The 22,409-nt window shown below is 38.5% G+C and overlaps 1 protein-coding gene across 1 annotated transcript in view; it reads left to right on the forward strand.

The window, feature by feature from the left end:
* The window catches only part of b4galnt4a (beta-1,4-N-acetyl-galactosaminyl transferase 4a), a 145,147-nt gene that overhangs the window by 100,292 nt on the left and 22,446 nt on the right, over positions 1-22,409 (forward strand). The window contains exons 5-7 of the mRNA XM_007571760.2: positions 18-108; positions 1,487-1,587; positions 9,504-9,571. Of these exons, the coding sequence (XP_007571822.1) occupies positions 18-108; positions 1,487-1,587; positions 9,504-9,571 (260 nt within the window). The remainder of the gene's footprint in view (positions 1-17; positions 109-1,486; positions 1,588-9,503; positions 9,572-22,409) is intronic.

A 22,409-nucleotide genomic window follows, 5' to 3' on the forward strand; every position in this document is an offset into this window, starting at 1 on the left:
GTCTCTTTTTCTTGCAGACAAGAACCACAGTAAAGAAGCTGGCCGTGGCTCCAAAGTGGAAAAACTACGGCTTGAGAATATTTGGTTTCCTTCACCCATACAAAGATGGTAACTAGCTCTTTTCTTTCTCAATCCCTGATATGAGGCTGAGAGCCTTGGAGCTTGTGTCCTTTATCAGAGCAGGCAATTTCCTCAGCCCTCTTAATCCAAACGCCTCCAAGCCACTAATGTAGTGGATATTCACATTTTCATCTTGGCTCAATGCCGAAATCTCACTGCTAAATCTCGTTGCGGTTCCCTCATGGTTCTGCCCTGAAACCCAGTTGCTATGGGAACTGAAAACCCCAAATGTCCAAGTGCCCTTACACAAATTGCCGAACTGAAGCTATTAATTAGATTACCATTCATTTTAGACTCTCATACTGCTTTCACTAGTAGTATGGCTCTATTGAGCCGATGGTGTAAAGGTCACGCTGTTTTCAGCAGCAAAGTTTGAGCTCTAACAAAGGACCCTCACCTTCGTCATTTACGTCTTGCCTGAGACGCGTGCAAACTAAGTAGATTTGAACAGGCAACATTTGCTGTGAACTTTAATCTAAATCTATTTGGAGAATTCTTGCTGCTTAAATGATACATTAAACACACAAAAATTAATAACCTTGTGTTTACAAAATATTGATGTCTTCTCTGCAAGAACACTACAGTACTGATATTTCCATTACAAAAGATCTCATTTTATACTGTATAAGCACATAATAAATATAGAAAAATAAATAAATCAAGTCTCCAACACAACTGAATACTGTCATCTTAATACATGTTAGTCATTTTAGCTAATTTGACTGATGGTGAATAAAAAACGGTTCACAGAAGTTCATCTAGATATACTGATCTAGTTTAGCTGTGTGTTTATTTGAAACTACAGCAGACGAGTCAAAAATATTTTTTGTTGAACTTGGAAAAAGAATCATTAAGTTAATGTAAAGCTGTGCAACAGTGGTTGATAAACTGGCTGAACTTGACAATAGTTCCTCAAGGAGAAATTCTTTCTCCTCGGTTTGGTAAACTCTGCACGTGGATTTGAAATATATCTTTGGTGTTATACGTAGCACTTGTGACGCTTAGCCTTAGTTTTAGTCCCGAGCTAAAAGGAAGAATAGAGGAACGGTGCTGCCAGAGCGCCCCGGAGATTTAGGCAAAAGATTGCCGTTTGCAGCAGCAAACTTTAATCTTCAGATCTGTGTCCTTTCTTTCAATATCGCACCTGAAAGTCCAGCTTCAGTAAAAACTTTATGTGGAATTTTATTCGAATGTGACATCTCTGTCGAAGGCAACAGGCAGTGGAAGCGCCATACTTTTTGATGTGCTCTTACACCTGAAGCGAGTTAAAAGTGCAGCATTTGTCTGACTCTGTTATGTACTAATCGAGGGCCATCCAGATCTTTTCCCGCTATGAACCTCTTTGATCGTGTCTTTCGCCCTGCAGGTGATTTCCAGTTCTCCGTATCGTCTGATGATAACTCAGAGTTCTGGTTGAGCCCCGATGAGTGTCCTCTCAATGCCAGACTGCTAGTTTATGTAGGACAGGTAAGCATACAATTGTGCTGCAGTGCTGTATAATATCTCAACCCTCCCCTCTTATCCCACTCACATGGCCCTCCCCCTTTCCCCTCCGTCCCCCACACAACACACACAATAACCAACAATAAATGTGTGGAGTGTGACTGGGAAAATACTGTTTTTGTCTTACCTAAACATTTCAGATTCTCAAGTAAAATTGGATTTGAGACAAAGATAGTATGAGTTGAAATATAAAAGATCGCAAACGATGACTTTGTTTATTTAGGGGAAGAAACCTAACCAAGCCAACCTGGTCCTATGTAAAAACACATTTGCTTGTCAAAATGAATAACTGAATGTATCATCCTTGGTGGCAACAGCTCCTAGTAAGAGTTTGTGATCTGTCCCAGGAAAACTGGAAAATAATTCTCTTTTTGGGCTCATTTTGTCTGCTTTGTGAAACCAAAATATGGCTGCTCTCAGTTAATTAATGATATCACAAAGGAGGGACTTTCACATTTGGCTCAGCTAGTTAGGAAAACTTTTTTCTTTTCCATAACTGAAATCCTAATTTGAAAACTTTATCTGACATTAATATTTGTCTCGTGTATAATTTAAGTTTAGCAACAAAAACAGAGCATATTTGTAAAAGGGGAAATACAGATTTTTACTGTGCTTTAGGGTCCAACTATTGTGTGGATGTTTTTTTCTTCTAATTAACAACGTACCTTTTTGCAATCCTTGCTTTACCGTGCGTGGTTAGCTTTGCTCGCGGATAGGCTTTTACTACAAAACACCTAATGAATTTCTTGAACTTCTAAATGTTGAGAGGTAAAACATTTTTTTCTGTGTATACCTTTGTAACAGCACTAGCAGTACAACATTTCAGGCAAGCTCATCATGATAAGAGTCAGTATTATCAGATCTATTATTCAGGTGGAGAGTGACTCATGCCTTTCAGTTGTGTGCAATTGATTCTGCTGTATAGAAAATAGCAGCTCAGACTTAGACAAGTGTTCTACAGTTGTAGTTTCAGTGCTCAATCCTGACCAGTCATGAGCATACATCATTCAGGAACTGATGTATAACGAGAGGCGTGACCTTTTTAGTAATCTTACACCCACTTCATCAAAACTGTGGCTATTACTTACCACCAACACGCTGCTCAGAACACAAGAGGCCTAAATCGTGTTTTCCTTTTCCATCTGTCCTTAAATTGTGCTGTGACTGCAACTGAATGAATGCCAGACTGTTCTGCCTTTGCCTTTTCTAATTAGTTTTTTTTTTTTTTTTTTATCGAATGCCCCAGAAAGATTTAAGAAGGCGAGGATGCATGAGGTTGCACAAAGTTCAAACCGCATAACACGAGTGTGTGTTTTAAGAGCAGAGATCCTGCTACAGTGCCATCTGTATTCCAACAGGATGTGAGATGTCAGTGAGTTCCATGGGAGCTGAGATTAATTAGCTGGCAGTGAATATTGATGTGACATTTAGCAGCGGAGAAATCATCTATCTGGTGGCAGATGAGCAGTGGTGTGGCCAGGAATCATTCATTTTGCCCGCTGGCTGACTGACAGACGTCAGCGCCGTCACTGTCTGTGGAGACATACTGCGTTTCACGGGTGAAAATCTAAATGTCCACTCCTTCCCTCGATATGCGACATGAATGAATGTTTGAGCTCTTGGAGAGGGAAAAAAGGCTTTCTACTGAGGTTGGAGGATATTGTCACAGACTAGACTTTAAATCCTTCTGCTAGTTTACAAATCGCTCAACGGCTTTGCACCGAAATACATTTAAGACTTGTTGTTATTGTTGTATCGACCTTCCAGACCACTCGGGTCTTCTGGTTCTAGGCTGTGCTGGATGCCCAGGACCTGAACCAAACCTGGAGAAGCATTTCCTTTAAGTTCCTTTTAATAAGGTCTAAACCTCACCTGTTTAGAGTGGCCTTTGATTAGTAGTAAATACATTGATCAACATATTTGATGTGTATTACTGATGATTTTGATGATGTCATTTGACAAAATGTGATGTTTATTGCTTGCTTCACAATTGCTGACTGTTTTTTTTAATGATATAAAACACTTTGAACTACCTCCTTGCTGAAATGTGCTACACAAATAAACTTGACTTGATGTGACTTCACTTATATATTATCCTAAAGCCTAATAATAGTAATAAAACCAGTCATGGAGAAGCAATGTTTGGTTGAAGAAAGAGCTTCATGCACATTATTAAGTTGTGTCTTTGAACATTAACACACTTGGAAAGAAGAGATTCACTTATTTAAAAGGCAAGTTAAGTGCCAACCTAATTAATTTTTTTTAAATTCTGCTAAGGTATGTAAACGTATGCACATAACTGTGTTTGTGCATCTATCTATCGACTGATCAATAGATACACACACACAGATATGTATATATTTATATATATATTTACATATATATACATGATTTATTGCAACCATAGTGTCCTCTATTTCAGTTGTCACAGCAGTGCCATTCTCGATACTGAACTTGCTATAAATGGAATGTGCTGCTATGAGATATTTATCTGTGACAGGGCGAAAAGATGGGGAGCTGAAAGAGTTTCTGTGACGTTTCCATGGAGACCTCTGTCAGCATTTTGTATTGAGCTTACGTATCGTCTGGCGAAGATGACTGATCTCCCAGTGGGGGCCCCTAAACACAAGCAGGAAAAGCTGAATTTAACTCATGGTTACAATTGATTTGATTTTAAACACAGAAATAAAAGAGACTGTGCATGGGCACTGAAAGGAATGTTCTTTTTTTTTTATTATTTGTTTTGTTTTTTTCTTAAGGATATCTGTAAGTGTACCATGGCCAGATCGTTGGAACCGAGTTCTGCATATTGGGACACTCTATGTAACCATTTTCAGATGTTATCTGTTCACACTCAAATGAGCGGAGTTGTAATAAAGCTTTACATTAGTCATAATGTGTAGCCAGATCCTACAGAGCTGCACACAGATTCAGATCCAGGCTTAAGTGAAATGAAAAGATTTTTACTACATGTGAAAAGGCTATCACAGTGATTCAGCAGCTGAATAGGCTTTTCTGTGCATGTTCTGCCTGTGTTTGCAATGCAGCGTATTTTCACCTGTATTGTAAGCAAAGGATGAAACAGTCTATTATGTTGTTTCATCACCTTTCAGCGATGAATCAACTCCACTTCCAGTTGAAAGCAAGACATTTACCACTAAAACCTTCAAAATGTTTTATTTGTGCTTAGCAGTTGGCTGCACAAATTATCGAGGGCATAAGTGAAAGTACATTTCTGTTGTTTCTTGAAAGGAACTAGAAATCAATTGAGTCAGCCAGAAAGGACGGTCTGAGCCCGGGCCATTACACGGAAATTTGTGGCAGCTTTATTGTCCATCTTCGTATTTGATAATCTCACGTTGCGGTCTGTCCAGTCTGTCTGGACTGTTGGAAGGCTCTGCTGAAATGGTAACACTATCTGGTTCTGTCTTCTTTCGGTGCTTCAGGCAAGAGGCTCCGATCGTTAGATCTGTGAGAATGGTTCTAAAAACTGCTTTGCGTGACACCGTGTTACTTGCTGGTGTTAAATCTGACATCTGCTGCACTGCCGCTATACTGGTTACACATTTTAGACTGGATTTTCTTCATGAGGCCAGTTATGTGATCTGGCTCCTGTCTCTTGGTTTATCAGTGAATAGGCTGTGATTGATCGATTTCCATCTGCCTCTCACCACAGTGACTGCATTACATTGGCTGGATGGTGTTGAAAAAACATTTTTGTTTATCTGCTTATGTGGACCAGTTTCTGTACATATCCTGGAAGTATTTAATACAGTGAAATGTTATCCGTCTTGCTAAATTCTGTCAGAAAAACGACACAGTAAACTGGGTCAGTAAGATGTGATCAAAATAGTATAGTTACAAAAGTTTCAGGCGCAACTTCATCGACTCCCAAGGTGCATTAAGTTGTTTGTTTGTGAATGTGGGATTGGTTCCTTTTTAATTTATTCTGTATTATGCTTTTCTTGTTTTTTTAAACACAAACTGCTTGATGATTTGCATTGACCCTGATGAAATCGTTTCCCAGTACTTCAAGTGTAGTTAGACTCTTCACTTAATCAAAACAGGATAAAACAGCAAATATAAAAAGTCGGTCTCAGAATATTCACAGTGACATTTAAAGCATCTTTCAGTCTTAGCTTGGGTCTGCATATTAAGGTAAAATAAGAAGGGACTCTCTCCACTTCTGTGTTTGTTTACATTTACAGAGTTTCATAGCTGAATGATATGCTTTCAATGGGCAAATTGTTCTTGAAAACAATAGTTTCTCTACTCCTTCACCTCAGATCCACTGTTTTAGTTTTATGCTTATCGTCATTGCTCAGGGGTTTCTTTCACGTCTTTAAGGAAATCTACATTCGAAATGTCTTAGCTTCCACATTATATTTTTATCCCTATAGGGAAAAACATTGTTGGGGAAAACAGTAGATGCTCAAAAGATTAAAACTTTAAACATCCATAAGACGAACAATCCATCTCAGGGAGTTTTTTTTTCTGTTTCTGCTTGTATTCTTCCTGAATTACTGTGGCCACCACATTCCATTCGAATTAGAAAAATACGAGCGCCTATTGGTAATGTAACTTTGACTACAATAAAAACAGGCAAGAAGACAGTTGTGATGGATTACCGGCCTGCGTTCTGTTTAAGGTGTCTGCTGGATGATTTCTCGAAAATCTAAAATAAATGAAAATGTTAGCTTAATGGAGGGGGTCGCAAAATAGTCTAAACTTCACACTTCATGGTCTTACATAAAACCAATATAACAAGTAGAGCAAGTGTTGTATCTTTAGCAGACTTGTAAGGATTTTCGACCACCCACAACATGCATGACATTAAAAAAAGGTTCCAAAATCTCCAAAGGCCACTGCAGGGGTTTATAAACAAACGGTGCTTTGGGAAGCCTGCCTATACGATGCCTCTTCTGTCCTGAAATCACAAAGATGAATGATGAACTTTAACCCTACTGGGAATTTAATGTAGCTTAATTTAGCTTGAGTTAGATGAAACTAACATTGAGCTTTTATGAATAAGTAAGTAAGTAAGACAAAGGAGGAATATGGGGCAAAACATCTAATGTGCACTGCTAAGTTAGCAAGAGATTTGTAAGAACCCTGTTGAGTTCCTATTAAGATTAATACTTTCTATTATCAGAGCATTTTGATCCCGAAAAATGTGGCATCTGCCACAAAACCGTAATGGGTCTCTCAGCAGGGTGACCAAATCAGACCAAATCGGCAAAGACACGGTTAACCAGAGATGAAATCAGCCGTCGGTGTCAGTTTTGTTCTCTAGACCTAAATCTTCTGGAAAACTTGTATTGTGAGGCAAACGGAGAAGAGCATCAAATAACATAGGACCCAAAACTATGGAGAATTAAAGAGAGAAAGATTGTCTTTTACAAAGTTGAGTATTGCACATAAAAGCTAAGCTGTTAATCTTTTATTTAATCTGTGAAACTGGTTTATTAAGCTGTCTCTAAAAGTAGTTCAAATTTGACACGCATGCCAAGCTTTAGCTTAATATTATTATTTTCTTTTAACATTTGGTCAAAAAAAAACAAAAAAACAACAACTTCTTGACTGTTTCTGAAAGTCCTAAAATTAAACTGCGCCCTTTTGCTTTCATCCCTACAGATGTGAGTGATGAAGCGATGCTTTCATTAGGCAGTCACCACCACACACTGACTTGACCTTTATGTAGTATGTGTGCAAAAAGACAGTTTTGTTCAGAGCTTGCATAACGGGAATGTCATCATGGTTAAACCTTCGAAACCCCAGACTGAGAAAGAATCACAAAATAAAAAAAAAAAAAACTTGAACTTAATATATTCTGCTCACTTGCTCCAGACAAGAACTATATTTTTAAAGTTTGAATGAGACAAACTAAGCTAAATGTGGAATTATGTACTGCTTTTCAAGATCAAACCATCACAATATCTGTCATTGTTTTCTTCTTCAACCTCCTACGTATAAATAGGTGAAAAGAAAAATCAAGATGTACTTCAAGATACTTTTGCAACTCTTACTGGCAATATAAACTAGTTTGATTTTTTTTTTTTTTTGCATTACTGACAAACATTATAATTGAACATTTTTTAAATTTTATATTTCAAGTGGCCTCATACAGTGACTTTAATGTCCTGCCATTTTTTTCTGCCTTTGTGTTCAGTCTGGAATATTTTTGGCCACTGTTGGTATTGAAATGTGCCAAAGCAGCAGCAGCAGCAGCAGCAGCAGCAGCAGCAGGGTTTTGACTGAAAGCACACTGGTGTATATTGTATCTGCCTTCTCTCCAGCCAGCTGCCTCAGAGACAGTCTCAGAGGCTTTAAAAACCGCAAGGGGCCTGGTTAGTTCTGGACAGGCACTGATGTCTGTTTTTTTTTTCTTTTCCGTGGTGACTCTATTCTCATGCCAGCAAAACACACTGAAACATGCCGCTGTATTAACGCCAGCGAGTTGTAGGTGTGACTGACTGTGTGTGTGCTCCTCTCTGTTAAATCTCAGTGGAGCTCAGCTCGCGGATAAGCAGCTATTTACAATCTGAGAGACTGCTGTGATCTGTCCCCACTGCCGGCCACACTGTCCTTTTGACCAGTTTTAGACACAGAAGTGTGTCCAGCTCAGACAATTGAAAACATGCCCGCTGTGATCTTAGCTGCATTCTTCCATTATGGATCAGAAGTAGCAAGGGCCCTAATTAGTCATGTTGGCTTGCCGAGGAAACGAATGGGCACTGATTTGACTCCAGGGCCATGAAGGGATTCCCAGCTACTCTGATGAGCTCGCTTCTTAAGAGTCAGTATTGGCAGGGAATCCCTCTTCCTCATCTTCTCTAGCCATTAGTTTTTATATACCAGCATGTTTCTGAACTTTCCTCCTAATTAACTCCTCTTGATATTCCTGAGTCTTGCACGATGTCGAAAGTAAAGGAGAGCAATCTGGCTCTTACAGTCTTGTTTTCAGTTCTGTTGTGAACTTAAAAAAGGCTTCAAGGGATTGCAATTATATCATGTTATATCTTTTTTTGGAGATTTGTTCTTCAGGTTTAAGTTTCTGCTTGCAAAGTTTTAGACTAAAATTCCACTTAATCTCCTTGAAACACATCTTTTTACCAATTCAGCTGGCATGAAGCTCTCACTGGCATTCACCAAGCAATAAAAAAAATCCTAAATTGAAACCCTCACATTGTAATATTTCTGTCCCTACAGACTAGTGAGTGAGTTAGGGTTATTTTTGTTTTTGCTATTTTGTCAACAGTTTGTGCACACGCAATGTAATTTGCAAAGTGAAATGTTATCCAAGGCAAAAGGAAAAACCCTCCGGTCGAGATAGAGAAAGAGGGGGAGGTGGGTCTACATGATGCTGGCAAAAGAGTCAAAATTTCTATGTAGAATTTTTGATGCTAAAGTGTTAGAATGTAAAAATGAATGAAAAATCAGTTAATTTTCTTCTTGAATTAATTAGAACCCACCAAACGAATAAGAAAAACACAAACACATCCGACTTTGAACTTTCCAGGCACAATGAATGGAAAGCTTCAAGATCACTTTGATTAGAAATGAAGACAGGAAGACTCTGAGTTTGGTCAGTGACTTACCACTCCAGTAGAAATCTGGAAGTATTACTTGGTAGAATATCTTCAATCTCTGAGGTTCCTAATAAAATGCCTCACTCTAACCCTGTCAGAGTTAACAATTTTAAACATCAAAATATCTACTCAAAAAAACAAAAAGCCAATTTTGTTTATCCTTAGAGGTTCTTGAACACCTTTGCAAACTGCTCTCTAACATTTTAATGCTGTTTTAAAACCCAGCTTTCGCCCTCCCTCCTTCTTTTTCCCTCACACTCTGACCTCTGTTCTCTCTCTTGTTTGTTGCAGCTGGGTACAGAGTGGACTGCTCCAGGCGAGTTCACCAAGTTCAGGTCCCAATCCTCCAAATCTGTGCAGTAAGTACCTGTGACAACTCCCACATATCCTAATAGCACATTTATTTCTCTCCAGTACAGAGACCAAAAGACCAAAAGTGGATACGAATACAGTTCTGCACTGGTGCATCTCCTAGAAGAGCTTTGTAGAGTCTCTCTAGCTCTCTGTACTAAAGATAATCTGTTTTCATTCAGTCTGCTTTTTTCTTTTAGACAAGTCAAGTTTGTTGCCTGTGGAGGCTTTTACTGCCCACATACATGAGTAAATGGATGGCTCAAGTGTCCACTAAACACTTGAAATCAGGCCTCTTTCTGTGCACATGTAATCTGATGCACCAGATGGGTTGTTATTCAGAACCATCCAGAAAGTGATCCTTTAGAAATGTTCAGAACAGCATAAATTTTAAAATAATACTTAGAATATTATTGAAGGAGCTATTCTACAGCACAGGGTGAGTCTACCTCATTTTAAATCTAATAAAAACCTCTTCTTAGTCACAAACGTGTGGTTTAACCACTGGGCAGATGCAAAATCACGTTTTTCAAAAACATTTGAATCCATCAAATGCATTCCAGAACTTTATTGTCAACAATCAAATTCACATACCTTGACCACAGACTGGCATGCAAATCCTGAAATGGAGCCAGCAGACGTTGTCAAATTGTACCTTCACAGGTGATGCGTCTACTTAGGCTGACAAAGAAAACGGCCCAGTGTGGGACAGTTTTGATAAAAACACAGAAAGTTCAGGAACAGGCAGAAAACCTGAAGACAGGATAATTAATAGTCCACTGTGTTTATCCTTAAAGAAGACCATTGAAAGAAGGGGGTAAGGAGAGCTCTTTAAGGATGCCCAGAGTGTTTTGACTCAGGTGAGCTAGCTAGCTTGCTAGCTAGCTAGGTGAGCTAGCTAGGTTGGTCTCAGACTAAGCACATTGTTCACTCTAACTCAAGTGGTTGAGTTTGCATAAAACTCACATCATAATCTGACTGCTACTCTTCTGCCATTGTCTGTTATGGAGGACTGATCCTGACATAAATGGCATTAAACATAGGAATAAGTAAATGGCTTTGTAAAGTAATTCATATGCCAAATATTGCATCCAAGAAATAAAAAAAGGAACTTTACCAACTGATTATACTGATAAACATAAATTAATACTTGTTTTCATTTTCAACAGCATAAATGTAACATTATCACTATTATTTAATTTTCAATTTTATTTTTCTTATTTCTTTTTTCAATTTTTATTGTCATTTCATATATTTTTTATTGTACCAACACATTTTATATCAATTTTTTCCATACTCAGAAGATCTTACATTTTTTCTGTCACTTTTTATCATACATTTATGATTTATGTTCCTCCTCCTAATATTTCCTCTTTTTGATTTTTCAACCTTCTTGTTATTTTTCCTTTATCCGTTTATTTGCATATTTCTGTTTTATTTCCCTTGTGTTCTCATTTCTTTTCCTTCTGACTCTTTGTGACACTGTAAATTGAGAAAGGGGAAAGGGATAAAGGGAATGTGTGGAGATTCAGAATCAGCTTCATTCTTATCAGTCACCTTCAAGATCTGAGCTCTGTGTGCTAACTCTGATTATCAACTGCAGGACGTGAGATTTATGAGTTCACAAAACTAACTTTAGTCTTCCAAGTTATCGGCGGTTTCTTCTAACAGTTTTGACACAGACTGCTGTGCCATGCTGATGCCTGCTTTGAAAACTTTGGGAACCGGTCTTCTGCAGGAAGCAAAGCCCGCCTTCCCTGAGCTCAACATACAGAAATGCCTCTATTTGAAATGCCTCAGTTAAACTGTTTACCAGCTTGAACTATTAGCATATTAGCCAAGCTTCTGCTAATAGCTGACAGGACAGCCAAAAATAATCAAACAAGTCTGCCAGAGATTGTCAAGTCAGCAATTTTAGTTTGCCAAGTCAGCAATAAACTGACTATTGTCAGGGCCAGCCACAAAGAGGACCAAAGACTGGACTACAAATGGAGAATAAAAGAGACTGGCTAAAAACTTTGAACACACAGCTGTCCCCCGTTTTGACAGCTGCCAGGAAACACAAGTGTGGTGTGTTCTGTCAGTGTTGTCAAGATGCTCGTGTGGTGATGCTTCAGGAATAAGGCTCTCCAGGCTGGACTTTGGTTGAACAGCAAAGATTGTATTACAGCTGCAGCCTGAGTGAGCACAACCGAATTACGATATGAACATATGTTTTCATATTTTACGACATTCACATGTTCCACATTGACAACTTGTTTGAGTTCTGGGCCATTTTGTCGTCTTGTTCTTTTGAATGTTCCTCGTGCTTCTTGTTTTCCAAACTCAATGTCTTTTGACCTTTGACTTGTTATCCTGAGCACTGCAGAAAGTCCTTCTGTGTGCACTAGTTTCACAACTAGAGCACTAGTTTGAGAGCTAGAGCAACAGAAATCTTGTGTGATTTTCCTCTTTGCTCACAGCTCTCCACAGATTGCTCTGGGTGGACATGTGCATGCTTGTCTCACTGACCGAGTGAAAGACTGCGCCTTCAAAGAAACCTTGAACACAAAGTAAAGTACTGTCTGAAACGAGATACTTGAGAGAAACTAAAGAGGACATAATAACTAAGTTGAGGAAACTAAATAGAAATGCACAAAGAATGAAACACAAGAAGAAAAAAATCTAATTCATTAAAAGGTACAAACAGGTATGGCAAGACCTTTTGAGCAACAATTAATTCAGGGGATGAATAGCATATGCCAAAACCTGAACTTGAAAACTTGAAAAATATAGCAGATCATGATAGGAAATAGGTGAGCACAATAATAAACTATGAAAATGTACTAGATGGAAAAAAAAAAAAAAAAAACCCGAATACTTGGCTTTGCCCCCAGTGCTGTATGTGATGTCATCACACCTGGTGTCTGTCCGACCAAATGTAAAAAATAAATAAATAAAAAAGCTGTACATTATAAACCACGCAAAATTTGATTTTTGGTTCTGGAAATTGAAATCTAGAAAAGCACATAATTTGATTTAATAACTAAGTACTTTGTGCTGCGGATTAAATTAAACACAACATTGTATACGGAGCAGATATTGTAATCTTCTATTTTACCTTAGCTTCAGTTATAAAGTTATTTCTTGTTATGGGTTTAAGTTATTATATCTCACTGTCGCTTTCCTTTGTGGAACTTGTGCCTGCGATGACATGAAAGAATAATTGGAAAAGACTGGTTTGATGGTAATGTGTGCAGGCATGTGGGAAAGAATGCATTTATAATTTTAAACACAACTAAGTGCATGTCTCTTCACATTATTGTGAAGATGTTAAGGACAAAGCCATTTAAGATTTTTCTTTTTCTAATGAGTTTCCAAGTCACTGCACACATGTACTGTAAGTTATGCTGAACTGTGCAGCATCCTTTTACTTGCTTTGTTTTTGTAAAGGGACTTACCTAAAATGACAAATGTTTGGGTTAATTGCTAAAGAAAAAAGCTCTGCTTTAATCTACATGGGATATAATTAAAATCAGCAACTTAGGAGAGCAGAACAAAGGAAGAGGTGATCAGATAATAATGCATCTCAGGTTGTTTGCAGCCAAAATAATAAGTGATTACTCGCATTGTGTTACCTGGTAATCTCAAAAATTTGTAAATCAAATATATAAAAGAAGCATTTGCCCAACCTGTAATGATGTTGGTCTTTCTAGAATATCATAGGCTATTTTGTGGTAGGAAACCATGGTGAAAATTATTAGTCACAAGGGTGCAGGTAGCCCTTATCAACATGAGGCTCTGGTGTAATTTGCTAGTAGAGGATAAGTTTTAGGGCTTTTTGAGGCTATTTACAGACTCCCCAGTTCTGTTCTTCACAAAGCCTTAATCAAATCTACAATTTAAAACAGTGCTCACACTGTGCATAGTTATTACCATACTGAGCCCTTTCTGGATAAAATTAAATAAAGGCACGGTCTTCGAAGATATAAATGAACAAAAATATGAATGAACCCAAATGTAGGAAGGGGTTATTAATAAGTTTAAAAAAGGGCTGAAAACCAAAGAAAAATGCAGGGTGCTGGTCGATGGCATAAATCCCACAATAAACATGTACTTGGTTGCAAAGAGTGGCAACAGTCAATCAAGCCAATCAAAAATATAATTTATATAGCACAAATTCCGCTGAATAGATGACAAACCATAAGGATCTGTCAATAAACTGAAGAAGCTAGGAAGCATATGGGAGAGTGAATACTTTCTGGAAACCAGGTGTGTGTTTGTGATGAGCAACTGAATGAGTTGAATCAGTAACTTACCATGAATTTAAAATAAGTCTGGGGATCCACCATTCGCATCCCAGTTTTTGGGGGCATTGAGATAAAATACTTCACAAACTCCCATGGACAATTTATCCTGTCCACAACTGAAGGCAACAATGAAACAAGGAAAGCACAGAGACAAGTAAAACCAAAAACACTAAAAACAAGAAAAATAAAGCTATGAATAATGACAAAACTTCTCACACAGTCATCTTCTAAAGAACAAACCATGGCCGCTGAAAGACGTGCACATTTGTTCTTCGGTCTAAATTGTCCAAACACACACAGAAAATCCAAAATAAGCTGCTGTACCCAAATTCAAAGATGTTTCCATCTGCATTCACTATATTTTCACCTACTGTATCCACCTGTCTCTTTTTCTAATAACTAGATTTAGGATTATTAAAAAAAAATGGAATCTGAACTTTTGATTCCACTCATAACCAAAAGACTTGGAAAGAATGAGAGGAAAAGTGGGGGTGGTAAATCTTCCTGTGTGATTGTGCTGCTATGCATCCTCTACACGTGATGTTCATTAACGAGCAGGAGCTGTAGTCTACTTTTATCATGTTAGTTGTATCATTCTTGTGGAGCGTGAAGTTTTTTTTTGTTTTTTTTTCTATGCGGCTGTTTTAATAGATGGAAAGGACAGGAGATTCAGTTCGATATGCGTGTTAGTGAGATCTGGTGGCCGTCCACACCACCTGGCTGTCACCACCTGGAGGTAATGACTCACACTATTAGAGTCTGTGTGTCTGTGAAGGGGGTAATGGTGCTGTCTCTGCACTGAATCTAAATTTTCGTCATTACACTTGATGGATCGAAGGTACTTGCACACATTCCTCCAATCAGTCGATCTCCATTAGGTTATCCTGTTTGCGTTGAAGTACATATCCATTACTTGACTAGTTTATGTTGAAGAAATTGAACGTATGTGAAGGTTTATGAGAAGACATTTCCCAGATTTTTTGAGAATCATAGCAATCTGGTAAACGTATTAAATTATAGGCAACAATAAGTCGGACAAGTCTTACTTCATTTTCATGTATTAATCACAATTCAAATCTGCGGTTGGATCCAATTCACTAAATATGTGAAGTGGTTCCTTTATTTTTATGTCACTGTTCATACATCAGTATGGAGAAAGATATTTCTCTATTTCCAGGCTCCTCCTGGGAGCCCCTGCAGGCTTCCCATACCGGAGGGATCCCTGCAGGAAGTTCTTGGTTTGTCCTGGTGTCCCTTTCCAGCTAGACTTAAAATTCCTGCAGAAGGAGACGAGCCGTTATTCTAATCCGATGCTTCAATCACTGCAGCCGACTTCTTGCAAAAGCTAAAATTTTAAATTATTCATATTTTTCAAATTATCATTGAAATTATTAATAGATTTTTTTAATAGAAAAGTAATTTCATTGGATAATGGAATGTTAATGACTCTCATTCCGAAGGTTATAACTCTCCATTCCTTGGCCATACGAGTTTCGAGAGAATTATACCGACCTGAATCGAAGCAAAAACATTTAAAAAAGCTGTTTGTTTTTGAAGCCCCTAAATTCTCCGGTGATGACTTTTATAAATGCATCACTTTCAAAGTGCGCTGCTTTGTCACCGCCTGTGCTCATATCTGTGACGTGATAGGTTGGCAGTGCCTGCTAGGTGCTGTCACAACAACCTGATGAGTGACAGTAATGTTGTCAGGTGAGGAACCCAGATAACCCCCGTCAACCGTATCTCCTCTTTCCGAAACAGCTAACAGCGCCTCTGGCTGTGTAGACAACACTGGGAGATTGACATTTGCTTAGGTTCTACAAACTCAAACGCTCCGAGCTGCATGCCGAGCTGGTCCGGAGCTGCGCTTGATGTGACGTGTCGTAGAAGTTCCAGAACAACTTATAAGCTGTGATTTGACTGACGAGAAGTGGAAGATTACTGTGAAAGTGAAACTGTTTGAACAATATGAAAAACTAATGAGCAGCACACGCTTCATGACATGCTTCGTAACATGGCAACATGGTTCAAAAGTAGTTCAGAGTTAAAAAGTTTATTTAGGAGAACAAAGCGGATTGTGCTCCTAAAAATGTAAATTTAAGGAGTACCAATGTCAACTGATGAGAAATGTACATACACTCACCGTGGGCATGCATTGTTAGAATCGGTAGACCTTATTTATATGATATAGTAGACCTTTTAACTTAAAAGATAAACACCAAGGGTGAGCGTTAAGGTTTGGGATAGAGTCTACTGAGATGGCAATTCATTGTATCAAAATACACAGCATAGACTCGTATAACATTGTAACAAATTCTGCATCCGAACAGTCTTTTGTGATTGCAATATCGCTACATTGAAATCACAATGTTGACTTCTACTCAACATGTTGTGCGGCTGTCGCCCAAATCAAGGAACCATTTTCCACTAAGAGAAGTGGACAACACGCATCCATAACACATCCATAAGTGTGGTTTCTTTGCAGATTGCTGAAGGACATTTAAACTGTTTTAAGGCTCTGCGTTTGTATCAGAGCTTGTGTACTTTGCAATAAATTTAGACTTGTGCACCCAATTCAGAAATAATTTAAATGGTGTGTTGCTTGATCAGTCTATCCTAAAAAAAACAACAAAAAAAAAACAGTTCAAACTTCCCACTGGCTCTGTATGTCCATTTTAATACACACTCAAATATCACTTTATGTTATCCAGCAATTAGTAAGAAGATTTATTATATAAGCTACTTAAAATGTCTTTTGGTATTTCATCTCACGGAGTGCAGAGGATGACGTTCACTTCCAATCCTTTACAGCTTTTTTAAATGTGATGCAAGCTCTTCATTTTATGTGCAGACTTATAGGGAATATGTGGGGTTGTTTTTCCCTTTTCCTAGTGATTATTACTGTTGCTCCTTCCCAGGCAACAGTGAGGGAAGCCTTATGGAGAATGTCCAGTTATTTCACTGTGGGATCTCTATATCTATAATTGAATCACTTTAACACTCCTGGCCATTATAGGTGGTGAGGAGCAAAAGGAAAGGATCGTGTTTTTCCAGCTGACATCATAGGCATCCATATTTAGCATGGAGACGAGCTGAGTGCTGCACCTGCTCTCAGCACCTGCACCATCTGATTGGATCCACTTTAGTGTGGGTGCATGTGTGTGTGTGCGCGTGTGTGTGTGTTTCGTTGTTTGTTTCTGTGTGCATAAAGTTCCTTGATTGCATTTGAGTACGAGTACCACTCTGGGTGTTAACTTCTTCCCTCACAAGATACTTAGAAGATCTTAGAATAAAGCTTCTTTTTTTTTTTTGCCAGCTAGCTGCAAAGACTCCTGTGTCCTTTTTTTTCTTCCCTAAGGCTTTCGGTCCACCATCTGTTTGTTTGAGTGATGGGAGCCTGCAAGTATACATATCTTTGACTGTGTGTGTGTGTGTGTGTGTGTGTGTGTTAACTTCTTCCCTCACAAGATACTTAGAAGATCTTAGAATAAAGCTTCTTTTTTTTGCCAGCTAGCTGCAATGACTCCTGTGTCCTTTTTTTTCTTCCCTAAGGCTTTCGGTCCACCATCTGTTTGTTTGAGTGATGGGAGCCTGCAAGTATACATATCTTTGACTCTGTGTGTGTGTGTGTGTGTGTGTGTGTGTGTGTGTGTGTGTGTGTGTGTGCGTGTGCGCGTGCGCATCTGTGTTGGAGTGTGACTTATGTCTAATCGGAAAGCCTTTGGGGTTTAAATGCACATCTTTGGAGCTGTGGAAAACCGTGATTTCACAGCAGACATCTGATTGGCAGTAATGCCTGAGTGTAACCAAACTGCAACACAGTGCCGGTTGCAGCCAAACGTGATTAGAGACAGTAATGATGACAAGGGGTCAGGTTAGTCTGACGCAGAGCAGAAATTATGTTGTGAGTGACTTGGGAATGGATACATAAGCCTTTTTGAAGGGGATCAAGTAAATATCCAGGATATTCTTATTGGTCTGCAGTAAGACAAGATTAACAGCTAAAGACTCTTGCAGACAAATAATGGTTGCTTTAAAAGACCAGACGTGCACAGCAGTGGATTTCCTTTTGCGAAGCATTTGAATCTGAACTTTTATGTAATATACTTTCTTTGGGAATCTTATCACGACAACAAGGCAAATTGCACTTGTCAGATGCTCCGAGTTGAACCAGCACAGCTTTCTAGCATCAGCAGTGTGGGGGCAAAAATCATGCAAAAATCACAGTCATTGTCTCTGTAAATGTCAGACTGTCACTTTCTAAAAGTGACAGTCTGACATTTATAACTCTGTTACAATCGGACGGGCATGCACAGGTCAGACAGTAATCAGGTTTCTATCTTCTCCCACACTGTTTCTGTCTGAAACTATAAGTACAGCGTCATAAATTCTTCCCAGGAGCTTAAACCCATTTGAACCATTCAGTTCTGTGAACAGTCAGTATTATGATGGTGATGTGAGTGGGTTTAAAGAGATGAGAAGCTCTCACAGGGACTAAAAATTAGGATTATGCGTTTGGATTACAACATTTAGTGGGGGGAAAAAAAAGTTGCTTCTTTTTAGATTGTGACACAAACAGCTTGTTTAAAAGGGAGGGGGGGAGGAAATCTGAATTTTCCGGGCAAATAGTGCCATTTTATAACACAGTCAAGTAACTATGTTACCTTCATTTGTTATAAAAATGCTGTATATGTTAAATGTGACATGGCAATTTGATGGCTTGAAAATGCCCTCTGTCTGTTTAAGAAGCTCCTATCTTTCCAACACTCCAGCACGTCATCACAACTGTGCTCCTCCATGATGCCCTTTACATCTATTCTTAGGAGCACTGGACTGAGAAGTAGATTATTTGATAAACTCAGCCAAACATCTAAGAAGTTAAGTAAGAAAACAAAGCAGAGATGTGTAAGACCAACAGTACGGACACTCTTCTTTTTCAAAATAAATAAATAAATAAATCAATCAATCAATGCAAAAACAAACAAAATAAGAAGAATGCTTCTTGCTTATCCCGACAATGCAACTGAAGAGCCTTTCAAAGCACATTAATCCTTCACATGTTGTCACTTTACAATTACAAATTATAATGTATTATAGAACCACTTTCATACAACCAACACAAAGTATTGCTTAATTGTGCGTCCATCCATCGTCCCATCAGCTTTGACCAGGAAAATCTTTAAAAAGAAAAATCATCTCCACAACATGATGCTTCCGCCACCATGCGGATGGCTTGGTCAAAATTAAATGCAGTGTTGGTTTTCCACCTCGCATAGCCTTTTGTACAGAGGCCAAAATGTACAGTTTGGTCACATCTAAACAGAGCATTTTCTCACGGGTTGTGTGTCCCTGTCATGGCTTGTGTCGATCTGCAAACCAGGCTTTTTATGGCTTCCAACAACAGCTTTCCACTTGCTTTGAACCATGTAGACAATAGCTGGATCTCTACAGAGTTGTGGTGGGCCATTTGGCTGTTTCTCCTATGTAATTTTTTGTACTTTATTTCTGTTATGCTTGACGTGTTTCTTGGTCTTTATGATGCTGCTTGTTGACTAATATTTTCTAATAACCCTTTGAGATCTTCTAAAGACCAGCTATTCGAGGAAGGTTACAGTGAACACTGATGTACTCTTTGTAGTAATTAGGGGACTTCTGAAGACAACTGCTTGAACTGGATTTTATCGAGGGGTGTTAGGGCAGAGGGGGCTGAAAACAAACTGTGTGAAACTTGACCTCCTGGTGTTGCATTGAGAAAAGCAAGAACTTTGTAAAATCTAGTAATACCAGACAAGCAAAGAAAAGTGAACACGAACTGTCCCCCCCAATTCACAATAAGAGTGATGTGGGGAAAAAGATAGAAATATAAGCAAAGAAAAAAAGAACTGAGCTCAGTAATTCTTCAACATTTACATGACATGCTTGCATATAAGGGAATTGGATGCGGTCAATTCAGAAAAGGTAGACCTGTGTGAGAAGTGCGGGAAAGAAATGGCCGACTTGACACAGAAGAACAGTGGGAGAGAACAGGGGATGACAGAGCCGGATGGAGAAATTGGAAGAAAGAGGATTTATTGAGGCTGCAGGGAAGAGTGTTGGGATCACTCTCTGATGGATTAGAGAAATGCATGGGAAATGGAGGAAAAAAGGGAGGAGAGAGTGTGAAGGGAAAAAAGCTTTTTGTCCTCCTCCGGGCAGCTCCAGACTCTAGTATCATTAATGTAGTTGAGAGAAACGTTTTTGCTGAGAACAAGCTTTTACTTAAAGGACACCTGTGGGCATTGCAGATAAAGAAATCAGGCAAGAGAAAAAAAAAAGGGACGGAGACGGGGACAGGGTGACACTCGGGATAAAGGACAGACTTTAAAGTTGGACTGTGGACTCTTAAAGCCATCAGTGGGCCGAGAGAGTGCAATAGCATGAGAGGATAATAGCAAAGACAGGAAGTTTACACTCTTTTACTTCACTTCCAGGTTTTTAGAGAGGGGCGAGAAACGGGGGGTTGTGGGTCAATACGTTCAATACGTTTTTGGATAAAAACGGCCTCGCTTTGCTTCATTGGGTTTGTTGTTTTTGTTTGTTTGTTTGTTTGTTTTCTAGATGTTTGTCAAAGAGTGTGTATATCAACATGAGGAAGGTTCCTTCATCCATTTTGAATACAAAATAAAAATGTAATGCCTTAGCCAAAGCCAGACTTCGGGTTGTGATGATATTCTCCGGTATATTGGTCGGCTCCCACAGAGCCTTCTCATGTTATCCATCCTATTCAGATTCCTTTGTCCATCTTTATCTGTTCAGCACACAGTGAGCGGAGACGGGAAACAAAGACTCTAATTAGTCAAGCAATTAGACTCTTGTTTTGTGTCCTTCCTTCATCCTTTGAATCACATGCTAATAGCTGCCTTCTTCTCTTTCATGGCTCATTTGCCCTTCACTTGCTCTTTCATCTTTTTTGCCTCTTTTCATGAAGGAAAGTCTGTATAAAACTTGTTTTTTAGGTTTATTTGCTATAATCCCATCTTCATTTTTGTAAGAAAGCAGTTCATTTACCATTTACCACTCCTTCTTCTTTCTTTTGACCATTTTTTATCTCTTTCATCCCTCTAATCATCCAACACACACAAACAAACTCATTTAGTCTCACCGAATTATGAAGGATGAAACAATATGTCCAATCCCGCAATATAACGTGTGGCGATTTTGCTTTAATTCTTAAAATTTCTGGTGTGTCATTTGTAAAAATAAATAAATAAATAAATAAATAAAATAAATCCATCAAACTGATGCTGACATTTCTCTACATTTCCTGCACGACAAGCTGTGGCAGCTGTAAATTGTCTCCTTTGTAGCACAAACTAGAAACGAGGTATTAAGTTAGTTAATTTTTTTTTTTTTTTTGAGTCTAATAGAAATAAAAAGTCACATAAGCTACACATTTTTTCCCCTCACTGTCTGAAATTGAATCAGACTAAACTTGTCCTGTTTTAGGTCAGTAAGAATGACCAACATTATTTATATTTGCTAAATGTCAGACAATTTAGCAAAAACATTTTTTTTTTAGAGATTGTAACTTTTTTTTTTTTTTTAATGAGGCACATCCAATATGATGATATCATGGCTCTGGAAGCCCATAATAGGTTTATTACATTTAACATTTTATTTTAATATTATTATATTTTTCACAAAGTATCTGATATTGTACATAGACTCCAGGTATTCTGCCAGTTCTGGGAGTGACTTAAAGGGGGATTATTACATACGTTTTTAAATTTGAGGGCGAATGTTGAGAGTTTTGTTCAGATGAAGCATCAACTGTTTTGTGTCTGTTTTTGGTGCAACTCTGAGACAGTGTGGCGGCAGACAGAGGCCTCTCAACTCTACCATTAGATTATCCCCCTGATTAAGTCAAATTATGGTCAGACATCCCAAGTGTAATGAAGGGTCAGGAAATCTAATGATGTTTCCTAAAAGCATTAATGTGGTCTGGTCAGGGGTGAAAGCTCCATAAAGTCAAACTATAAAACAAGCATCACTCAATTTTAGATTATTAGAAAGAAAGACGTAATAAATTAACTTGCTTTAACACAGATTTGTTTGTGCTTTGCCTTTGGAGAACGTAAAATGCCTTGTTCATCTGTTTTTTTTTTTGTTTTGTTTTTTTTTGTTGTTGTTTTTACTCCTTCAGTGATGGATCGTCTAAACGTCATGGTTGTAGGAATTGTGTTTGTATCTTTTTTGGGAAGGGCAAGTGAGGCAGCCAGGAACTTCAAGTGACACTTAGGTTTGCTGGGTGCAATTTCAACAGCTACACAGACATCCCCTACTTATGAAAGAGTGACCTTTATAGCATACTGTCACTGCTCTCCTGCACCTGCAATGATTTATTGGCTATACAGAAAGCTTGTCAGTGGGATGATACAGCGGAGCTTATGCCCGGTGCAGCACATGACTGCCCCCCCCCTTAGGCCTGTGTCCTTCAGTTTCAACTCAGCCAGCAACATCAAAAAGTAGAAAAGAAAACACACACATCAAAATATGTTTATTTATATATATATATATA

This window comes from Poecilia formosa, unplaced genomic scaffold, assembly GCF_000485575.1.
Source record: "Poecilia formosa unplaced genomic scaffold, Poecilia_formosa-5.1.2 Scaffold287, whole genome shotgun sequence".
Taxonomy (NCBI): domain Eukaryota; kingdom Metazoa; phylum Chordata; class Actinopteri; order Cyprinodontiformes; family Poeciliidae; genus Poecilia; species Poecilia formosa.